We start from the raw sequence: 25,267 nt of genomic DNA on the forward strand, positions 1-25,267 counted from the left end.
GATACGGAATACAATCCAAACAAAAAAATGTGCTTAAATAATTAAGAATTTAATTACTTCAAAAGAAAACAAATCCCTCTTGCTTAAGCGTTGAAGGTTTTGCATGTAAAAAACGCATTTTACCTGGATTTGGTGATTACAGAAAAAAATGTAATGAGTTTCATTTCCAAGCTTGTTACAGTTACATAGGTTGCAAAATCAATTGTGTCTTCTGATGCCATTATACCTGCTTTTTCCAATGAAAAGCATGTGATGGGCAGAAACTCATTAGTTTAATCCCATTCTATTATCTAAATACAAAATAATCCTTTTAAATAACTTGTACTTGCTTAATTTACTGATGTTTTTTTTTGTTAATAGACTGTTGCCATTTTCTTTTGAATAATTCATTAAAATTGTTAATAATTGGCAAATCTGAATTTGTGAGTACAGTTTTACTGTACAAATGATCTAATTCAAAAGCTGCATCCAAAATTACATTTAGTTTTCTTACATAATAATCATTGGTAATTTTTAATAGCATGAGAATTAATGTCAACCATAAGTGTATAGCAGTCAAGTTATCCCCTGCAAGCAATGTTAGATGCCTTTCTGTGAACTCATAAAACTCATTCAAAAAATTTGATTTGTAAGTTTTCACTGTTGATGCTTTCACTGAATAATTTTGTGATTAGTTAGTTATTAGTGATGGATGGTGTGATGTGTTGACTCAGGAACACACGAAACTTCTTGTTTATTTCGCCATTTTCAATTACACCTGCACTACTTTTAACATATCAATACTCTTGGGTGATCAGGTGACATATAACATCATTACAAAAGTATGTATTCTGACGCATACAATAAAGTAGTCCCCAAAACGTCACAATGGTTTAATAATTTATCCACCCAAGATGTCAGCTCCAGAAAGGATCGTGATATATACGGGTACTTATAGTCATGCACAGACATTTCAAGTACATCTTATTATTGGCTATATCTCGAAAATGTTGAAACCTTAATATTTAACAATTATTTCACACCAAGTGTTTGTTTTAGAACAACAATATAATGCGTCAATTCTGTTAATTGTATTTATTGTTCTATTGTTTATATGAAATAGGGACTCTACTCTATAACACTCTGGTAGGAATCCTGAACAAGAATAAAATTCTGTTGCTTGTTTCATGAAAGGGAATTAATGGTGTAGACTGTATAGTCACTGAATGAGAACATATTTGCTGCAGCCACTAAATCATCTGTGTACTGTCTGGCATGCTTCAAATGTGACAGTGTGGGATATAGAGCATTCGTATGTGTAGATAACATATCACCATTTTAATCACCAGCAAAAATGAAATTATGTTTACAGCAATTTAACATAGATGAATAAATTCACTCTTTTTTTGGAATTTATTAAAACATTTACCCAGGTAAAAAAAGTTGCTCATCCATCCTAAAAAATAAATTTTGTGTAATCAGGAAAAAACACTCCTCTGGAAAGATATAATTATCAGTTCAGTGGACAGTGACTGGTTTAATCATTTGAATGAAATACTGTTTAATTTTTAATTTTTTTTCTAGAATGTGAATTAAGATTTATAGTCACAAGGGAAATTATGTTCATTTAGTCCAATTAACCAATAAATAACATAAATATGTGCAAAATGTTGCATCCAGATTTTGTTGGGAATATTTAAAAAATTAAACAATAACATAATAGCTCTGCTGATTTCCTTTTGTAGAAAACTAACTTTACTTTACTCATCATTTCTACTTACAGATACGTCATATAATTCAATTTGAAGAAACAAAGACATCGAAAACTGACAGAACGTAGCCAGTGACTAATAGAAGAAAATCAAATCTGACAATAGTGGTTAGAAAATAGATAGGAAACCAAAATTTCGAAAAAAAAGACACTAAATGTTTCCTTTTCTGTTTCCAAATCACTGATACTGGTGCTTATTTTATGATACACTGTATGTTCCTAACTGAAATAAAATATTCTGTACAGAGAATTTTATGCAAGTATTTTATAGATAATTATGGCTGATTTCCACACAGTGCCAATATTGTAATCACATATGTATATAAATTGTAAAACAAATTTGATATAATTTAAAAATGAATAGTGTTTTGAATATTTTATACTGAATTGTTTGACAGTGTAAGCCCTTTACGTTCCATGCCAGTGTACATGTACTATGTTTTTCATTGTAATTTTTCTAGTATGTAAATTTTTATATTCACTTGATTTTTCTAAAGTCATATCTAGTATACTAGTACACAGAAATTTGCATGTATATACACTTGTAGCCCTACACGATCGGCATCAGTTATTGCATGCTCGCTGACAAATTCACTCAATCACAAACTAGTTTTGTTCAAGAGAACTTGTTGGTGAGGATGCAAAAAATATCGCTGAGCATGTCAGGCTAATTCACTTGTCATTATGTTTAATTATATTCAATCTTTTGTTGGCTTTAGAAGGGAGTCTTTGTGAAAGGTGATGTCTCTTTCCATGTGTTTTTTGTTTGCAAGTTTGCAGTTTAACATTTTAACTCACAACATTAATATATTTTTATAAAAGTATTGATAACATATTGATGAGAAAACCACCTAGATTGAAGTACCTTTTTCTTAATTTTGTCACAAACTGATCACTCAGTGTCGCATTTAAATTTTGGTATTTATTGAAAACTAATGTTTGCTAATTGTACATATTTGTGCTCATCCAAGAATTTGTGAATACATCTACCGATATCCTCTGTATTTTTGTTAGCATTCCCACTCAACCAAATTCTGATACTGCAAAGAATTAGCCAGTGTTGAAGGATGGGTCATGTCTCTTTGTGTCCTTTTTCTGTATTGAACTCTAGTCATAGTGATTTGCACAAAGCAAGAAAAAAACATTGTTTACAGAAAATTCATACACAAGCTGTCCTTTAATGATGCTTCGTCGTTGCGGTGTGTGTGTTGAAATTTCATGTAAATGACCGTGATGCTAAATGAATTACGATAAAAATACAGTATGGATTAGTACATGTTCTTACGAAGGTAATTTCCTTGGTGACTGTGCAATTGTACTGGATTGTAAATATATTTTATGTCATCTTGAATTAATGTGCATTCTCAGACAAGCAGTGCAAATATTAATTGCACTGGTATACAAAAAGAAACTTCTCGCTTGGTTCAATTCTTTGCAGGTTTGATGTTTCAGGGGTATCCCCCAAGTTTTAACTTCACTGTTTTTTGAAGGATACAATAGACTGTTTCACTTAACTTACTCATCAGGTTTTAGTTAGGTGCATTTAAGTTATCAGTAAAAATAAAAACTTCAATAAATAAGCCCGTATACAGGTATGCTCAGATATCTAGTGCCCTCTATAGTCAATTCTGTAATATTTAAGTCTGTAATCAAATTATATATTATGCACTCTTTATGAAGTTCAACTGAAATTTGAATAATAAAAATCATCATTCACAGTATTATTTTTTTTTATGTTTTCTACCTTGTACATTATAGTAGTTTCTTTGCATTTTCCAATGAAATAAAAAACATTTATGAGATGAAAAAAAAACTAATTTATATTGTTTTTATTGGATGGAATTTCTTAAGTTTGGAAATTGGTTATTTAATTGGAATCAACAGTGTAAAATAAAGAAAGGAATTGATTTTGGAATTGTTGTCTTATTCAGCTGTATTGACTAACGCATCTCTATTCACACAACTTCCCTATAGCACTTGCATTATTTTTTGTTTCCTCTCAAGGACACTCCACCAGGGTGTGGTGCTCATGCTGCTATAAACTTTATTTGATAATGAGATTGGGAGCTCAAGGCCTAAATTCTTATTGTGTGGAAACCACTGCGAGAGGATCAGCTTCAGAAGGGAAAGCTGTTTCAGTGAATTTCCTACTTTGATAAACAAAAAAACATCTTTGTCCATGAAGATTGTTGAATTAATGTATTTGCTGTCTGGTTCATTATGATTCAGTTATTGTGCCAAAACTGCTGAACCCTGGATAATACAACCCTGCATCTTCCACAAATACTGGTTGTTAATAAAGAACCATTTCATTTAGAATAAATACTGTATAAGTTGTACTCACAGACAAATCAGTAATTCAGAGCTCTGTCGGGTCAATTTTCTAATAACTGACATTTATTCCAATCTAGTTATTAGCATTGTTATTTACATGTTGAGTAATTATACCTTCATCTTTAACGAGATCATTATTTTTGTTCTTACAACAATTACCATGGCTTATTTAGACTTAAATTTGAATGAAAGGTATTCGTCAGCCAACTTGCGGTTATATTTATTTTAAAACGTTTTTATTTCGCAAGAGACAAATATTTTCTAATTTCACAAATCAAGGAAAAGTATGAAATTGATTTGTAATCTTTTACATATTGGTTCGTTAGTTACTTTCGCAGTGTTTTGTGCTCATGAATTAATCCTTTTCAGTTATCAAATCAAGATGATAAAATTCACTATTTGCATGAAACCATATGTACACAGAGGTTAATGACCTTGTTGTATTCATTGTTATTCTAACAATAGTACTGCAGTACTACTGGTGGGTATAGTGTTTGATGGAAGGCCCCATAACGACATATGCAACATGTGTAAAATACATTGTGTGTTTACACAAAATTCAACAAACGCCCAACAGAGGATGCAGATCAGGTTGATTTTATAGGTGCATATGGTGCATCTTATGGGGTATAAATAGCATCCTCCAGGCACTATAAGGCTTTGTTTTTTAAAATATATAGCTTGAAATATTTTGTCAAAGGCTGCCAATTATATTTGATTATTAAATTATGAAACATATTTAGTGCAAATGTTCAATATAATTTTTTGAGTATGTCTTGTTAAATACTGCCAGAGTTCATTTTGAAAATTTAATCTATACTCAAAATTAAACTATTCCTCAGGGATAACAAGAAAATAAAAAAAAAAAAAAAAAATTATAAAAAGAAAATCCTACCCACATTTGATTGAGAAAAACAGAAAAAAAATGTTTACAGCAACATTTCTGTTGAAATAAAAATCTAACCCAAAAGTTTAAAGTGAAGGAAAAAAAATATTTGCACAGTAGTTCTTTGATCTCTTATCCCATTGTTTATAATGGTCAACCCCTTTAGTAAATAAACATACTACTGTGTACTTTTTGTGAGATGCTCAATTGTTTGAGATACGAATATCGAGTTACAAAACTGACCAAGCACATATTTGTGAAACCACGCCCACTTTTGCGAAACCACACCCAAATTGTAAATCAATGTTAAATTACCAGTTAACAGAAGTTCAAGTTATGGGCAATATACATTTTTGTTTTTGTTGAACGTCCACATTTAGTAACTTTAGTTAACAGTTCAAGTTACGGGCAGCATGAATTTTTTGTTCAAATTTAGTCACTTGAACTTTAATTAACAGTTAACTGAACTTTGATTTATGGACAACATACAACATTAAACCAAACAAAAAACCTATTTTGCCTGTAGTTGGAAGTTTGGCTATTACTGTTAGTTATAATTTGGGTGTGGTTTTGCAAAAATGGGTGTGGTTTTGCAAATGTGGGCGTGGTCATTCTTGTAATGCAATTCAGCATCTCACTTTTTGTTTTCTTATACCCTTACCCCATTCACAAGAAGGGTGTGGTAATTTGTAACAATTTGTAATATTAAAAATCTTCATTGAATTTGTATTCTCATTGGGATTTTAATTAGGTGACATTTTTGAAAAAAGAAAAAGAAAGAAAAATCACAATAGAACAAAACACAAGCATGCATGTAAAGTAAAACACTTGATGCACAGTTACACAGTTAAGGGTCAGCCATTTAAAAACATGGGTGGTGTCTGGAAGAGTGCAACCAGTGCATTTTTGTTTTTTTTGTGTTTTTTTTTGCTGTGTCTTGTACATTTTTTTTATTTTCTTGAATGAGCCAGCAGTTTTTCGCTTCATCTTGATGAGTCTTTTTTTTCCTCTTAATTAGTGCCTTGCTTGCGAACTTTTTTTAAACAAACCTTTCAGCCACCCCCATGATTTTAAATGGTCGACCCCTTGGTCACTTTTCACTAAGATTTGTTCAACACCCTCAAGTGAGCAGATCATTATTACTAATCTTATTATTTGGATTTTACTAGTAAGCCTTCGTCTACCCTTGGAACGTAATTTGGTTGACTGGAGGCGAATGGTTGTTGAAATCCCGATTGTAATGTAAATATAGTCACATGCTCCGATCGCATGATATTAAGTCAGCCAGACAGCTACACCCACGTGTAGCATTACGTACAACGAAACGTCTGTGACAGCTGATCCATTTGGGGTCAGAGGTTATTACCCGATTATTCGATTCCCAACAACCAATTAAATTATTTCTAGCATGATCACACGGACATCTCGCGAGAAAATGTTCCAGGCTGACTGAGGTTAATGCAGTTTCATTTTAGTTTAAAATTTAAGAATTATTTTTCCTAAAATTCATCCGTTTATTTTTTCTAGAATAAATATAGTTATAAATTTTGCCTGTTTGTTGAATGGTACGCGGAGTTATTTTGACTTCTTTAAAATATGGTTGCTGTTTTTTGTTTATCTTTGAAATACCGTATTACACCGTTTCCTATGTTTACGGTTTCTCAAAATGGCGGCAGAAGAAGTTGGAGATGCTGCTCAACAGAGCTCTGAGAGTACGGAACAGATTGAAGCGCCGGGTTTTTTGTTAGAGTTATTTAGCAGTCCCTTAAATATTGCACTTCTTGCAATATGTTTTTACCTTCTTTATCAAATTTTAGCCCGGAACAAACCAGTGGAGGCTCCGCCAAGGCCACCAGAACTCCCCCGGTTGAGGAAGAGAGATTTCACCATGGACGAGCTTCGGGAGTACAGTGGTGGTGAAAACACGGAAGGGAGAATTTTAGTGGCAGTCAACAGTAAAGTTTTTGATGTCACAAGAGGAAAGAAATTTTATGGCCCAGGTACGTTTTGTTATTGTATTACATTTGATATCGTGTCCTGTGAATAAATGGTGATCACTGCCCGGGGATCACCGATCCGTGTACTCAGTGCTATCATAGAAATAATATAATAATAATATAAACCTCATTGCTATTATGGATTGTAAATCAAGCAAGGCGAGAATTGCCTGTGTATGAAAACATATTATTACTGATCGCGTATACCATGCATAAATTTGCATATGCATCTGGACATTTAGATATTATATATGGTTGCTTTTTTTGGGTGAAAAATATGACTATTATTATGTAACTTTTCAACATTGGTGATCTGTTTGCATCATTATTGAAATTATACAGAGTTCATGTTTAGATCATTATCATATCTTCAGGTGGATCCATTTTAAAATATTGAATTCTGTCTGACCCTATGTTGCCCTTCACTGCACACACAATGAACAATGTACAGTGACTTAGACCAGGAAGCTGTTACAGCTCCCTGCTTAGATACAATACACCATACTTGTAGTATCAATGGCTGGTAGGACAGTTGGTCTTTATAAACATTGGGATTGAGATATCAACTACTAATATTCAAATGATATACATTACCAGAATGAGTGACATGTCTTCTGTATAGAACAACACAAAGGGGTAGATAAAGATGATGGTACATTGCGAGTGGCGTTGATATTATGCAGAATGTATGAATTACAAGACAAAAAAAAAACAATCTCAAAGTATCTGGGAGTTATAATGGCAAAGTTATTTTTGGACCCCCATTCGCAGAAGCTATTTGTTTCTGTTAAATTCTCAAAGATGGAGCTACGTCACTATACCCCAAACATTGCCAGCACCAATAATAAGCAATATGACTCAATGGATTAATGCTTTCTGTTAACCAGTCTGTTAATATTAACCAGTTTTCTGACACACTAGCTGCAACAAATTTGAGAACCAAAAACAATAAAAAAGAAAAAACTGTGTAAGAATGGTGTCCACATTAAAATTGTAGCGATTACTTCATTCAAATATACTGAGATTCTCAAAAAGCAATATTTCAAGTCAATTGAGTATTTCTAAATGTAATTTCTATAAAATATTTCTGCAATCTGATTTATTGTTGTCAATTTCTAATTGCCAAATGAATGCACTTTGAAAATAAATATTATCAATGGAACCATACTACATGGTGGTACTACTCCCATGCTGCATGATCTCACTTTTGGCTATGTCGCAGTTCCTCTATCAGTGATAAAAGGACCGTGCTTGTGCACAATCCCTGTTGTCAAAGTAAAATGAATGTTCAACTGTTATATAAGCGTTCTTTTGTTTTTCTGAGCAGAGAACTGTGCTAGTACTGTAAAATACTTTATTTTCGCTTGGAATTCATTTTCACTGAATGGATGATTCAGTGAAAATAAAATCCAGCGAATATACCTATTTTTCCTATATTTTACATACAGCTCGTCAAAAATAAGTGAAAATAAATTTCATACAAAACACCCAAAAAGTCTTTTCCAGCTAAAATAAAGTGTTTTACAGTATTACAGCAGTTCTGTTCTATTCAAACTGTCGGGTAGCAAATGACTTTTTTGCCATTTCGGTCGCTGGTGATTCATAGTCTTATTCACCATGTTGGATGCTTGTGATCCACAGCCTTGTTTGCCATGTCAGTCCCCTCGTGATTCACAGCCTTATTCACCATGTTAGCTGCCGGTGCTCCTGCTTGCTGCACCGATAGACTTCAATTGCTAGACCTTTCTCTGAGCAAAGTGTTCAAAAATCTGTTTGAAGAGTGAACTCTAATGAGCGTTATTTTTTCACACAATTGCTTCAATTATGTGAATTTTTAAAAAATATATAGTGGTGTGTTTTTATTACCATATTGATTTCATATTTTAGTCCCTGTCCCAGATGTAGTTTAATTAAAAATGTGAAGTTGTAGTACATCACATCCATGCATCTGTGTTGTCCGTCCATCACAACCATGACTTGACCGATTACAATTACTGTGGAATACTTTATTTTTGCTGGAATTAATTTTCGCTGGAATTAATTTTCGCTGAAAAGGCTTTTTGGGCGTTTTGTATGGATTTTATTTTCACTGATTTTTGATTAGTTTAATGTGAAATATAGGAAAAAAGTATATTCGCTGGATTTTATTTTCACGGAATCATCCCTTCAGCGAAAAATAGCAAAAATAAATTCCAAGCGAAAATAAAGTATTTTACTACATTCAAACTCCACACACACATCACACATAATATTATGCATATTATGCACATGCATTTATTTATATCATAATAAATCATAAAGACATAAATGTCTCATCTACAGTCATACTACCATCAAGAACTGTAACACCACTCTACTCTACCATGAACATTTCAATTGACACATTTATTGAAATAGGTAATTGCTTTTTTCGTCAATTGCACAAAAAATTGTTTCTGTCCACACATAATCAACCTTTTTGTTCGGGATGTCTGGTGTTTAGCTGAAAAGAGATCACTTTGAAAAAAAGAACCAATAACTTTCAATGACTTGTTATTTATCATTTCATAATTAATTATAATGAATGAATTTTGATTGATACCAATTATGATCATTTTATAATGTGATTAACATTTCATCTTTTTGAATTTTTTGGAACACACATTTATTCACATTTTCCTTGATTTGTCATGTAAATTACCTGACACTAGTTTATATTAAAGAAATGACAGTACTTGCGTTAACCCCGTATTTTGCTTCCAAGACTCCAATTATTCAGAAGAGGGACCCAGTTTTTCAGGCAAGCTGGGGTCCAATCTCTAATAAAGTTATCCAGGGTCAAATTTCAATTTCTTAAAATTTTGTAAGTGGGACTCGTCTTGCCGAGACACTAGCGCAAACCCTGTATAATATGCATTGTTGTGTGTTATATTTATTATTGTATTCCAAGTAGGATATTTGAGTGTGTGAAATGGGCAAAACAAAACTGATTTAAGTTTGTGATTTTTGATTGCCTGCAAAATTAAATACATTCAGTACTGTAACCCTTTGAGCATCGGAATATTTCCTGCCATATTGTATGTTTGTGCAATATTTTGTAAAAAAAATTTTTATTATTTTTTTTAATTATTTTCTTGTAAACAAACCTAATTTACCATTGCCTGTAGGGTTTGATCAAAACATTAAAGTGGGGTACATGTACACCATGGGAATACCCCAATATATATCTATGAATATTTTTTCACAAGAAACTAGTACAAGCTTGTACATGACGGTAAATACAGACGACAAGGTAACAATTATGGAAATCCTGCTTTATTGCCTAAAATCATTTTTTTAAACCATACTGACATTATTTTGTACAAATTCACACACCAATTTGCATAAAATTTGCATAAATATTTGAAAACAGAAATTGTGATGATAAACCTACTCAATTGCACAATGCACAATACTATTGGCTCACAAAACTGTTATTACTTCAAGAGTATTACAACTACATACTAAGTTTTAAGTTTCAGCAACTTATCAGTAGGATTTAAAAAGTCAGCAATGGCACAGTGAAAATGGCACTGTGGTCGAGACAGACCAATGTGGCGGTAAAACAAAACACTATGGCAGTCAGGATAATGACTGTGGTAGAGACAAAACACTGTTGTGGTATCACCATTCTGTTTTTATATCATAGGAAGAATTCAGGACATGTTGAATCAGATCATCATCTGGTCATTACCTGACTCTTATTTGACCTCTGTCTGTTACATTGTGCTTCGATCACCTACCAAAAGTGCTGTGTCGTGTTTGATATGGGTTTTGAATACGCTCTACTAACGAATATGACACTTCAATTCAGCTAACAATACTTGTATATAGGGTTGTAGACAGAAAATACATGCCATAAAAAAACCAACAAACTTTATTCATGTCTGCTTTTTAAAAACACAATAGACAGAATAGCCAACTTTTATTGTGTTGATTATTATCTTGCCTGCATTTTCACAATGTCTTTACAGCAAAACATTGAGTTGAAAATCTTTTATTAACTATAAATCGTATATTAATGTATACATGTATGTTTTCTTTAACTGCAGTAGAATGGGATGTTTGATATGGAAATATCTACACAAAATACATTGGAATGCTTAATCTTCCCAATTCCAACTAAACACATACATGTAAATATATGACTATTGTAAATACGGCAAATTTTCCTTTGTGTGGATTTCTGTGGTACAACTGTTTTTGTAATAATAAATCAATGGATGACTGCATCAATTTCAGAAATTGCTGTGAAGCCACTTTTCAATGGTGATATTTGGACAATCAGTCCTTACAACTTGTGTGCAACTTCACATAATGCCTCAACAATGAATTTCTTACTGCCTTGTAATATTACATCCTATGTAAAACATGAGTACAGATAGCCCTTAATTAATTCGTCAGATTTAAGGTTAGCCCACTACTAACTCGCCAAATAAGCACAAACACGTCCAAACAACGAACTGTTCACGTACACGTCATGCACTGGCATGCGTAATTGTTCGTTGCGCCATTTTGTTTTTGCAGACGTTATATACAAATACACCTTACGTACAACGCTGAGTTATTAGTTAATAAATACAAATACACGGTACAAGTTATTAGTCAATAAATACAAATACACCTTACGTGCAACGTAGAGTTATTAGTTAATAAATACAAATACACCTTACGTGCAACGTAGAGTTATTAGTTAATAAATACAAATACACCGGACATGTAACGTACAAGTTATTAGTTAATAAATACAAATACACCGCACACGCAACGTAGAGTTATTAGTTAATAAATACAAATACATCTTACGTGCAACGTTGAGTTATTAGTTAATAAATACAAATACACCGTACATGCAACATAGTTATTAGTTAATAAATACAAATACACCGGACATTCAATGTACAAGTTATTAGTTAATAAATACAAATACACCTTACGTGCAACGTAGAGTTATTAGTTAATAAATACAAATACACCGGACATTCAACGTACAAGTTATTAGTTAATAAATACAAATACACCTTACGTGCAACGTAGAGTTATTAGTTAATAAATACAAATTCACCGGACATTCAACATACAAGTTATTAGTTAATAAATACAAATATACCGTTCACGCAACGTGGAGTTATTAGTTAATAAATACAAATACACCGGACATTCAACGTACAAGTTATTAGTTAATAAATACAAATACACCGTTCACGCAACGTGGAGTTATTAGTTAATAAATACAAATACACCAGACATTCAACATACAAGTTATTAGTTAATAAATACAAATACATCGTACATGCAACGTAGAGTTATTAGTTAATAAATACAAATACACCGTTCATGCAACGTGGAGTTATTAGTTAGCGTGTCACTAACAGTTGGCATAGAAATTGACCCTGTTCAAGATCATAATGCTGACTAAAAATTTAAAAAATGGACGAATGTGAATTGGGACGAATGTGAAATGGGACGAATGTGAATTGGGACGAATCGACTCGTGGGACGAATGTGAATTGTGACGAATCGACTTGTGGGACGAATGTGTTGGGACGAATTGACTGTGAATCATACTTGGCATAGTCCTGTTACATGATATTGTAGGTTGATTCCTACAAGATCGATGTATAAATCATCGCACTTGTTTACATTTTTGAAGCATGCATGTGCACCTGATGATAAAATGGTCAAGTTGTTTACTGTTGTTATTATTAAATACACATGTCTCAAGTCCCAATTAATAAAAACAAGTTATAACCGGTCACTGGTAACATGGTTGTTGCATCAGACTCATGATCGGTAGACCCAAGTTCAAATCCTACCTTAGGCTGAACAGGCTTGTGCTAGTGTTTGACCGAGCCTGGTTGACGCCAGGATGTCGCATTAAAATTGCCATTAAATAGAGAGATGGCCGCACAGCCCTGTCATATAGTCCCAAACATGAATATGACTTCTGTGGCAAAATGCACTATATGGCAGCACTTGCACTTACAAAAAAAAAAAGTCAGGAGAGACAACAGTGACACTCAATGTCCAGAACTGTGATAAAAACAAGTTATTGCTAACAATGCCACAGTAGATCGCAAGCAAGTGGTGATCAGTGAGCAAAGATTGTAATCAGACATTTGCCTGCTGGTTGCCAAAATGTAAACATATAATATCGCAGCACAAGCCCTATGGATATTTTCTATTCAGTCTGTTATCTCATTAGTATGATATTACCATTTTAAATATTAAATTGCATGTAACTATTGGTTTGTCTTGCTGGGGATTGATAAGAAATAGTGGGCTTATTGAGATACTGTCACTCCACTCTCGCCTGGGGAAATTTCATACCTATTTTGCATATTCTATATATGGTGTCAATTTCAGTATTTTCACATTTTATAACTCCAAGGTTTAAAACCATGCCTAATATCATATGGCAACTCTTTTAACACCAAAGTCAAGTTTATCACCTCTCACAAAAAAGAAAAGTATGATTAAGACCTGCAGTTGTTTTAGTGCAAACATTTTCAAAGAAATTATTGAAAAATACACAAGAAACTGAGCAATCATCACTTGAGACAAGATTTCTCCACTTTTGCAACTCACCATCATGTACTATGTGTACATGCCTCAGTTGGTCACATTGAAATTTCACTTCTCTATCTCTGCATCTGGCAGACCCACTAATGCTATTTATAGACATTGAATTATGCAATACTGGAACAAAAAGGAGGAAACTTGAGTGTTTTATCTAAAAGGTAGCCATCTATAAATAAAAGTCGGGTAAGCAAACTTAGAAGGAAAAAAAAACATGAATTTATGAATAGATATTTTGGCCTGCACCTAACCTATACAGTTTCTTTGGAAAAAGATCAAAGATCTGCAATATATTTTACTACACTTCTCCAATGGTGAGGAATAGATATTTTGGCCTGCACCTAACCTATACGGTTTCTTTGGAAAAAGATCAAAGATCTGCAATATATTTTACTACACTTCTCCAATGGTGAGGAATAGATATTTTGGCCTGCATTTGGGAAACAAATCAAAGATACTACCATACTTCTGGTGATTTTCTCTGTGTCAGCATACTTGGGTATTCTCACTTTTAGTAATGGACAATGTGATCACCATGCAATTTGTTGATAAAATTATTTTTATTTAGAACACAAAATATCCTAAGTAATTTTCAATTTCATCATTATTGTCAATGTATTAATATTTGAATTCTGATGTGTTATTACTGACAATGTGTTATTTTTTATTATCGTCCTATAGGAGGGCCATATGGAGCATTTGCTGGTAGAGATGCATCAAGAGCCTTAGCCACATTTTCATTGGACGGTGAAGCATTGCGAGAAGAGTACGATGACCTTTCAGATCTCAGTGCAATGCAGATGGAGAGTGTACGTGAATGGGAAATGCAATTTATGGGTGCGTAATTAAATAGTTTTGTGTCATTTTCATATATTCATGTTGGAATGGTAATTAATTATAAAAGTCCAACCGTATTTGCTCTATTAGTAGAACTTAAGCCCATGTAAATAACATTAGTGTCTAAACCTAGTCGTATTTTAAATCCTGTTTATAATTAATGCAATAATTGAATTTCAAGTTGTATCGAGTTATCAATTGGTTTCCGCGCACTTGTATGGGGTGATTTCTAGCTTGGGAATTTGTTCGCTGGTTTCCCTGGTTCCCGGCATTCTGATGAGCTATCGATGCAAACAAAATGGGATCGTTTTTAAACCAGAGCGTGTTTTTACGAAGTTTTAATTTGTTGTATGGAACATACGGATTACAGACAGCTGAAGAAAATACTTCATACACTTCTGTGTAATATGAGGTTATTACGAGGATACCTCAAAGTATGCACGAGGACAGTACAGCTGGAGTATCGACTGACGCGCAGTGGAGGTCGATGCCCGCCATACTGTCTGAGTGCATACTTTGAGGTATTCTCGTAATAACCTTATTATTATACATCTTTTCCCTTCAATGATACATCATGGGAATGCCGAAATCCAAAAAGTTTAGAACAGAATCAGCGAACTTTTTTGTATGGAGTCCGGTCAAACCCTGATGGCAGCCATGTTTGTTTTCTATTATTAGAGATCGCTTACGCGCATAATCATTTCATATTTGGAATTCACATTTCCAAATATGGTAGGATGAAAATACCCTGTAAAATACTGCAAAATTACGACACTCTGTAACTTGTGGCGTTACGATGACAGATGTATAATAATAATCATTACACCCGTAAGGTATCTTTTTAGGAAACTTATTATTGACTAGTGTGATTTCCTTCTCACCACACTATGCATTATATTTGACATAAATTGGGGGGGGGTGCACTTGAGCTGCGTATTTCACAGAGGAGTTATATACTGTAAGGTACAGGTACTTCATTTTCACTTGGAATTTATTTTTTCACCCTTTTACTGAGGTTATGAATCAGTGAAAATAAAATCGATGAAAAATACCTTTTTCCTGTATTTTACAATCAACTCAACAAAAATAAAAAATAAATTTGCACACAAAACAGTCCAAATGTCTTTTTAGTAAGAATTAATTCAAGCTAAAATAAAGTATTTTAATATTTAAACTCAATTCATACAATTTAAATATTCAGTTTGCATAAAATGCATTTCAGGGCTTTACTTTAAGCCAAACAAAAATGTTGTGGTCCCTACTTATATTTGAGAAAACATCATAAAGTTGTGCCAGGTTTTGATTGTGATTTTAATTAAAATTCTAAACTTTACAAAACTGGCTAGTGTAAACAACTTAAAGGGGAACCGATACTATAAATAGGGACAAGATGGCCAACTCAATTAGTATGCTAATTCGAACCAAGCCGCTAACATCATGGAACTGCTCCAGGAAATGTGCCATAACGATGTTTAGAGATCAAGCTGTGATTCCAAAAACATTTCTATGGGGGCATGAATATGTACGCTAACGATTACACTTATCTAGCTGGACTTTTGATGTATAAATGTTGTTGTTTTTGGTCGAAACGTCCAGCGACAAGTAAAAAGTTTAAAATGCCGGCTAATGTATGCAAAATGCCTGTCAGTCACAGTTTGAGTAAGCGAGCATAATGAGCATTCATTTACTTAGTGGAGTGAGGCGGAGTGAATTACTAATTAGCACGTGGTGCAATCCATGGGATTGAGCGGTTCCCCTTTAAGTTATGACACTCATATATGCAAAAACAGTCTTTATATGCAAGAAACAAAATATTAACCACAGCTGTAACAAAGAGAAAGTATATAGAAAAATAAAATTCTCCTATCCACCTAATCAATTTTTTGAGAAGCATGTTTTATACTTTAGCAAGATTTATACTTTAGCAATGTGAAAAATTACTTGAAAAGATGAAATATTCAGCATATTGAGTTGCATTTATTTATTAAATCCAATTAAAAAAAAAACCTTTATGATGTTATTGTCTTGTTCTAAAATTAATTAGTACCATATTTACTCTATTAGAAGTGCGCAAAAAAGGTGTCTCTGATCAGAATGATTCAGAATACAGGGAAAAATGTGATTTTTATTTTGCAAAAACTTTACATGTGTATATAGCAAATACTAGAATCACACAAAATGCAATCATTGTATACAAGATCATTAAAAATATGACATTTTAACCACAGTACAAGAGTATGTTAAATGCAAATGCTACAATATTGTATTTAAACATGAATGACAGAGGTTACCCTGTCTAAAATAGTTCAAAGGCCTAGCATATAGTAAATACTAAATGCAATTTTAAATTTATGTGTGCTTCTATTGGAAATGTGCTTTTAAAGCAAAATATGGTATAGGTAGTCGTTTCTCTATTTATTTATTATCTTTTTTTGGTCCTTTAAAAATTCATGGAATGTATGTCTTTATACCTGTCACTCTGGTGATGGGGTTTATTACTGGCAACTACTGACAAGATAATGTTACATGCAAGGAGATGGCACCACAATTAAAACTGAAATCTGAGTGCGTAATCGTGATAGTTGTATTCAATTTGGCATGATGTGTAACTAATTATGTCTGATCATTTAAAAACCCATACAACATAAACTCCCATAATGCATCACACCACCTGTGTGTCTATTTTTACTTATACACCCCCTGGCCATCTCTCTCAGTATTAATGTACAGGGTTATGCATACAAGTTTTTGTACAGATATGACTATTCTGCATCTATTTATATCAACTACCATCATTTACTATTAAAACATAATATTATGAAGAACATATGATAATGTCTGTCATCTGAATGTACATAGCAGCAACACAAGAATTGTGCCATGCTGTCCATTAGATTATTGAGTGTTGCTTTCAGTTTGGTCTTTGTTACATAATTCTATGTTGTATAACATTTAACTGTAATCTTCGACCTTTCACATTTTACCCCTTCCACAAGATAAATCAGCATGAATATTTCAATATTTTTTCAATTTTTTTTTATTAAAACTTCTATGCAATTGTATTGGATCGGAAATAGCACATTCATTATAGAAAAATAAGAAAAAAATGGAAAAATACACACCAAACAGTCAAGTGCACTCATGTTTTTTAGCTCCGCTGTCGACTTTGTCGAGCGGAGCTTATCATATGAGTGGATGTCTGTTGTCGTCCGTGTCAATGTTTTACTTTTTCGACTTCTTCTTGAAAACTACAAGCCTGAATGCTTTGATACTTGGTGTATATGTACCTTGGGTAGACCTCTTATAGATTTGTTCATTTCATGATGATATCTTCAATTCTCTAATTTTGGTGAATATTTTTGTCATTTTTGGTGAAAAGTGATATTTTACGAATTCTCGTTGAAAACAGCATATTGTTCATTTTCTAATGATATCTTTAAATATTAATTGCCATGTGCATTGCTAACGGCGGAGCTATCTCAGCCGACAGGCTGCTTGTTTCAAGATTACATCAAACGAAAATTGCTATAACAATGTTTTTCTGTTTGTTTTTTATTTAAAATTGTGATGAAGCCAATAGTATTGTTCAAAATTAACAAAATTCTTACAGTTACATACATAATTTGCAAAGAGGGAAGCACGGGTTGTTAATATATTAGTTATACTGGTATTTATAGAATTGAATACACCCCCCCCCCCCCAGTACATACATGAATGGATTAAAGGGTTTGGTCTGTTGCCGTTAAGTAGGTCATTGCACTGAAAATAGTTTTGCTGCACCATAGACCTTACACGGTATATCATTGTATACTGTTGTTGTTTATGTATATTTATCTATTTCTGTGTGCTTTACAGTTTACATATGACTGACCCACTCACAACCATGCCACGTATTGTGGAATTGTTTCTGCCCAATGTTATTCAAACACAGGGTATCTACTGGAGTCTGATGACCTTGTTGTGACCTCCTACACATATCACCTGATGTTGTAGTTACTGACCATTTAAGGCAAGACAGACTGTGATCGCTATCATCTTTACATTGTGCTGCTATTAAACTGGTTTAAACCTGTTTGTGTTGATTTTAAATATTGCTTTTTTATTTTTTATTTTCACTGCTAGCATTTGTTGTAGTAATCCTTGATCTAGGACCCTAGAAAAAATTTTCACTGCTGCAAAATATTTATTAATTTTGTCTCACCAAATCTATGTTTAGATAAAAAGTTTTCAATTGTCCCCAAGAAAGGAGCAAAACAAAACCTTTGTTTCTTTGGCCTTGTTTACATATTAATTTTGCATGGGTTGTGGGGTGGAGCAACTTCTTTATGTGTGACTGTACACATCACCGAACCCCACCGAACCCCACACCACGCCACCCCACCCCACCCACGCCACGCCACGCCACCCCACCCCACCCCACGCCACCCCACGCCACCCCACCCACTCACACTGTAAAACATATACCCTAATCGCATTTGTTGAAGAAATGAACTTCCATAGTCCTGTTACCTGCACATTTATCTTTATGTACACGTGGTGGATTTCCTGTGGTGTATTCCACATGCTTCCCACATTGAGGTCAAGGAACTTCTTTGATTGGTTCACTTCTGAGGGCTCACTTCTCCATTTCAGTTGGGCAGGTGAAGTATCATGAATGTCAATGCTCCGTTTGAGATGAAACATGAAAGCAACAGATCAACTTTACATCATTGACTTAATGAATAGGAGACGAGACAATGATGATGTCTTGCATCACTTGAATGGCGTCATGTTTTAATATGACCAGATTGATAGTCGTTATGTCAGTGTTCTTCTATATATTCCAGTATTGCCAATTTATTTTGGGACCTTTCTTAACATGCTAGGTATGATATCAGACACATGTAGTATCGATCATTCATCCATATAAGGTGTTCTATTTTTCTTCTTCTGCTGGATTTACCAATAGATGCTGCTTTTTCAAATACCACACGCAATAGAAATGTTCACTAGATTTAAATTTTACATATTTGATATTGCATAATCACCGGATTTTTGATTCACTGGTTTGTTTAGGCAACAATACCTTGTGTGATTAAATTTGCGTATTCATGGGGTTATGATGAAATACATCATTTTTTTTTTGGAATAGCTGCTCGCTGAATAAAATCCATGCTACTGTGTCGTGCAGCTGGGTGATTAGTTGCCCAGGTTACCAGTTCGGATCACACATGATTTTTATGTAGCGTTCACTTTTCCATGTAATTCTTGACCTTATTTTGGAAGGTCTTTTTGTAATATTGAGTAGGCTCATTCGGCATTATGCACGTCTCTTTTGTTTTCAATAATTACCTCAACAACTATACATTGTACAAGAGCGCTTCTAAGCTTTCTCCTTCTTAATTTGAATATAAAAAATGTTGTGCCAAGAAGTCTATCTAAAAATATTTGATTAACAGTATATGAAGTAGCCTTAAGCTATATTCACAGTCTCCGTTGACCGCTTTCACATCTCCATTATTTGATATTTAGCAACTTTGAACATTCTCCTGGCATGCCATCATTATCTTGTTATTTTCTAGTGAGTGAGAGATGATTGAATTCATCTAATGGACATCTATGTGCATGTTCTTTAAGTGAACTTCTCAGCAGGCAGTTAGATCTTGCAAATATACTATTTGAATTTATATTTGTTGCCCCTGGAGACAAGCTATTAAGGCGGCCATTTTGTTTTGAAGTTTGTCAAAATTAACGTTAAATTTAATTGTACTGCATGTTTGATGTGCATTCAGTGTGCGTGTGTCTTTACTTTTGTTTAATTGATAATGCATTACAACCCTCAGATGTTAAACATTTCAAACCCTTGATTTTAGTAGAATGAAAATATTTTTGTATGTAGGTGTTTTATTTTAAAACAAGTATTTAAATATTTAAATGAACAAATTGTTATTTTGCTTATCTTTTGATACAGATGTGCGACTACAAAAGTTTGTTTTCAGTAAACTATTAAATTGTCAGATTTCAATCATAGATTAATAATTAACATAAAGCTTGTGTTGCCATGTGTTCACCATGCTACTGTGTTCTGTAGAATCTGCATTTAATTTAGTTAACACAGTAACAGCTACATGCCACCGTACCCCATGTGCAACACATTATTAGTTGGTTTGAATTTCACTAATCAGTGATATTAATAGAATCAAAAGCATCTGAAAATGCATAAATAAAATTAAATTAAAACCTTGTTAAATTTAATACAGTCTGTCCACAGATGTATATCACAGACTGGTAAATGATTATAATCTGCTGATAGTCCTGAGCCTACATAGGTCATTCAGCAAAACATGCAATTACATTGTAGCCTAATAATGGATTTGCCCTGTTACAAGCGCATCTCAAATTAACCAGAAATTTAATGTATACTGAATGAATAAAATATTATAGAAACACATTTCCAATAAACAAGAAATTGAATGTATACTGAATGATTAAAGTAGTATATTTTGTGATTATAGGTGTACCTATTTATGTATTACGTATGCAAATATGTATGCGTATGCAAATACGCTATTGTATAATCCTGGTTGTGTTGCTGTTTCTATTTTTAACGACACATCACAATCTGCCCATCCGTATTTAACCAATGATGTATAAAATAAGGTCATACAACTGATGTGATATGTGATAAAGATCTCAATTTGAAGTCGCACAAAACACAAGTCCAAACGAACATTTCTTGAAAATGTAAATGAGCGAGTCTGTGAAGGAACTGATTAGTGTTTGTCTTGTAAAGCATGTACCGGTACTACATGTTTTCTGTTTCTTTTTCAATAGGCCAATTAACTCACTCGCTTCTGTTTACGCAGTCAAGCATAGTCAAGCTTCCTCCTTATTCTGTGGTTGAAAATCTATTGGATATTGTATGATATGTAAATTGTATACTTTTTCATATAAATCCTTGATACGGTATAATGTATGAAATATGTAAATTGTATCAATGACAGACTGTGTTAGCAACGCCATATTTACTGTGAAACCAAGTATTCATTTTAACTTATCTTTTGTTTCCTGCCAACAGAGAAATATGATTATATTGGTAAACTATTAAAACCAGGAGAGGAGCCATCAGAATACTCCGATGAAGAACATAGTGAAGCAAGTGAAGCTGAGAAGAAGGAAAACTGACCAATCTGTTATAATTAATATTCATTTTGTATCTGGATTATCTTAAGTGTATTATGTTAAATATTTGATTATATGTCTTGTAAAAACACATTTTAATTTTCTTAGTTTTCTCATCAAATCCACTCTGTCGACTTGTTGATCCTGTACAGCGCTTCTTGTACGGATCATGGTTATCACTCGTCAGTACTGTAAAACCATTATATATTGACCGGATTTAAATTTTGCTGTTTTATGTTGATAATGAAATTTGCTAAATTGCATGCGCATGGATTTTTAAAATTATAATAGTGAATAAGATCAATAGTTGAAATAAAGGTCAGAAAAATGAATGGTTTTACAGTACTGTGAACTACATTTTTTTTTTTATATAGCTGGGATTTATTTTGCTGAAAACAGCAAATTGAGTGTTTCCACTTGTTTGACATAAAGTATGTGCCAACCAGTGGGAGAGCGGTATTTTTTGTGGATGGTATCATGAATTTGTTGTTGAATCAGCAAATGTATTTGGTCAGAGGGATGCTACAAAATGCTGTAATTATGTAGAGTTATTCTACGGCTGTTGTAATAAGGAAAGCATATGCGACATATAGGATGGGTTTATTAGGAGATATTCTGGTTCTATGAATTGACATGCATTACTCGCCTGTTGATTCAGGGGATGTGTCACAGTTGCTGGAAATAAGGCCAGGGACTCCTTTGTTAGATGCATGTCCGATAATGAGAACACAATCTTGTACTTTGCGTTTCTGTACATGATGTATTTGTGCAAGGGGATATAATGGTTGCTTTATCCTTGTCTCTTTCAAAAACTTTTCAAGGCTGAACTCTGAAATACTGTAAATTGTATAATTTCGGCTGCTCGGAATTTAATGGTGTCCGTGGAGTCAAATTTTGTGAATCTTTTACCATGGACTCGTGAAATATGAGAACAAATTGTCCCACAAAGTGAATGAGATTTGATAGAAATGAATTAATAGTCTGCTGTTCTTCTGTTTCATTTCTGTCCTGACAACAATGTATGTCTGTGTCCAATCTGATAGCAATATATGTGTGGACAGTTTCAAAAACAGTGCATTTGTTTTCATTCTCACAAGTTACCGATCATGTTCTCTTTCAATTCAACATTTTTCTGCCCCTGAATAAGAATTCATACAGAAAAATTTGTGCTAATATAAGAAAAATGTGGCTGTCTAAGAATACAATTATTGTGTACTTCTCTGACCCCGACTCCCTCAGTACCGTCACCCCCCCAAATCCATTTATGTTGCATTATGGATTGGTCCAGAATGGAATTACTTTCATTGTGGACACCAGCAAGTCTGGTGGGTCATCAGTTTCAAGTCATGGCGAATTAGTAAGCAAGTTTGCTAACTTACTACCCCAATACTTTTCGACTTGCTGTTAAGTGTCAGCACTTCAATAAAGTATTTTGGCCCATGTAGCCATTTCTTTTTAGTTTTCTAAGTTTTATTTAATTTATCAGTATTCCTACAGTTAACTGAGTGCATGTTTTCGAAACAGGGTCTCATACCCGGTGGATAAGTCTGGTCTAAACACTAACTGGGGAATGTTGCATTTACGGGGTAAACAACAGGTACCCTTTCTAGATTAACTGGATTCTAGGTAGTACTGTAAAATCTGTATTAGAAGCCGCATCTCTATTAGAAGTTGTACCCATTCCTTTTGAACAATTGAGAACCAAAAATTCCCCTCTGTTGAATTGTAGAAGTCACGGCTTCTAATACAGATTTTACAGTAGAACACTTTTGAATGCAACTGGTGCAATATTTGTTTTGGGTTATTTTGCAGCATAGAAAATAAAAATACACTTGTTCCACCAGATACCCAGGCACCTCAGTTACAACATCAGGCAAGCATGCCACAGATGCTTCTGTAATTTTCTTATTTACAGTAGGAACTTTAATAACCGCTTGAACCATTGCTATGAGTGTACCAGATTGGTAGTTAGATGTACCTTTTTAGTGTACAATCAAGTATATGTGCAAGGCGTTAGCAAGGACTTCATGTTTCTGAGGTGCTTGAGGAACCCCCCCCCCCCCTGTCATTGTGCGAGCAGTCTCGTACGACATATTGAATGCACGTAATGTACATTTAGTGCACGCTATTCGAATGTATATACTTTTGGGTACAAAGGGGTGATGTAGAATTATGTATCTTTGTTGCATCTTTTAATGATTGTTTAGGTAAAATTGAGTCATCACATTCCTGAAATAAAATGAATTTTCCAGATGCGTTTCCTGTTTTATGTTGTATCAAGGATTTATAACGTAAGGGTATGCTTCTTTCATAACTTCATGTTATCCTCACTTTGCAAGTGCTGAAAGTGATTCCATTCTCTGTGTGTAAATCAAAGATACCATAATAGGTGATTTACCATTCAACTGGCAAAAACTTCAGTGGTAAAAATCGAACAATTTGAACTAAAATTTCTTTATTTCATAGCTCACATCGAAAGGCTGATCTTTAATATGGGAGTATTGAGTTTAGATTCCCTTACTTCATCAAAATTGATGATCATCAAATGTATACATCACACTAAATACTTTTTCAAATCCCACGCGATGTCTTTTGCCACTATGACCTTTGTTTGTCTTTTTTTTACGTGCGATTTCACGAATAACTCAGGATCTCAGAGAACGGAAAATGGTCTATTCTAACCTGGATGTTAAGAAAGTTTGATTGAAGAGATGGGTGGATGTATCTCATTCAATGAAAAACGTGCATATTATATTGTATCAGACACAAAAGCAATTTGATATGAACCCCAATCAACCTTCAACACATCAAACACTTGCTTACCCTCATCTTAGAAATCATTGGTACATATTATCTTTTTTGAAGTTTTATCATGTGATAATGTATTTCAGAGTAGAAAATTGTCATGCTTTGTAAATTGAATTATTTTGTAACTACAGAAATAGGATGAGGATATTGCTGTGGTTCATATTTCAAAGTATTTTATCTTATCGCCACTAGGTGGCAGCAATCATATACATATTTCCAGTTAGTTACTGTGAGGGCGCTGTCATGTCAGCTGAGACTTTACTGGTAGATGGACGCGGCTCACTATAAAGCAGAAAAAAAAATGTGGAAATTCTGAAATTTTTGATAATTTGCTGTCAAAAAAATTTAGGTACCTGAACTTGTTTCCATGGAAACGATGATTTTATATAAACCCTACTTTGGCATCTTGTTAGATTTGAGAATGAGCAAAATGTGTATAATTCAGAAATACTTTTTTCCCCTCAGAATTTAATTTTGCAATTTTTTTCAAGAAAATCTGGCCCCAAAAGTGCATTAGTTGCGTCCACCCTTCACCAAAAGAAAATGAGTATACACTGTATACTTGGCACTGTATGTTAAATTTGGTTCAAAGGTTTTCAATAATGATGGTTGGCAACTTTTGTAAAGTCGCCAGCATATGTAGATACAAGTGGAATCTTCAGACAATAGTTATGGTGAATTAAATGAATTAAGTGACATTTTTCAGCAAAATATAACAATTCTTGATTAGTGTATGATTACAGAATATGTGATTGATCAGTTGGTGTCACATGCACCAACTCATTTAAATGTGGAAAGCATGCTCTTGATAGTGATTGGTCAGTCGGTATCACATGCTGCTGTTCATTTAAATATTAATGTGGAAAGCATGCTCTTGGTAGATCTGAAGATAACTTT

General features: G+C 33.5%; 2 protein-coding genes across 3 annotated transcripts in view; both read left to right on the forward strand.

Moving 5' to 3' along the window:
- The window catches only part of LOC100366913 (centrosomal protein of 135 kDa), a 53,072-nt gene extending 49,407 nt beyond the window's left edge, over positions 1–3,665 (forward strand). For both annotated transcript variants that reach the window (XM_006816898.3, XM_085497780.1), the window contains one exon: positions 1,763–3,665. In XM_006816898.3, the coding sequence (XP_006816961.1) occupies positions 1,763–1,785 (23 nt within the window). In that variant the 3' untranslated portion in view covers positions 1,786–3,665. The remainder of the gene's footprint in view (positions 1–1,762) is intronic.
- Positions 3,666–6,630: 2,965 nt separating this feature from the next.
- LOC102809262 (membrane-associated progesterone receptor component 1-like) lies at positions 6,631–21,655 on the forward strand. Its single transcript, XM_085497781.1, has 3 exons — positions 6,631–6,970; positions 14,246–14,401; positions 21,459–21,655. Exons 1-3 carry the CDS (start codon positions 6,637–6,639, stop codon positions 21,563–21,565), a joined length of 597 nt encoding a protein of 198 aa, XP_085353907.1. The 5' UTR covers positions 6,631–6,636; the 3' UTR covers positions 21,566–21,655.
- The last annotated feature ends 3,612 nt before the right edge of the window (positions 21,656–25,267 follow it).

This window comes from Saccoglossus kowalevskii, chromosome 4 (assembly GCF_978046115.1).
Source record: "Saccoglossus kowalevskii chromosome 4, keSacKowa6.1, whole genome shotgun sequence".
Classification (NCBI taxonomy): Eukaryota; Metazoa; Hemichordata; class Enteropneusta; family Harrimaniidae; genus Saccoglossus; species Saccoglossus kowalevskii.

What these genes read in the sequence shown, in the direction of transcription:
- LOC102809262 (XM_085497781.1), top strand. Translation starts at nt 6,637, where the DNA reads ATGGCGGCAGAAGAAGTTGGAGATGCTGCTCAACAGAGCTCTGAGAGT. An exon ending in AAAGAAATTTTATGGCCCAG is followed by an intron (nt 6,971 to 14,245) that starts GTACGTTTTGTT and finishes ATCGTCCTATAG; the next exon opens with GAGGGCCATATGGAGCATTT. An exon ending in ATGGGAAATGCAATTTATGG is followed by an intron (nt 14,402 to 21,458) that starts GTGCGTAATTAA and finishes TCCTGCCAACAG; the next exon opens with AGAAATATGATTATATTGGT.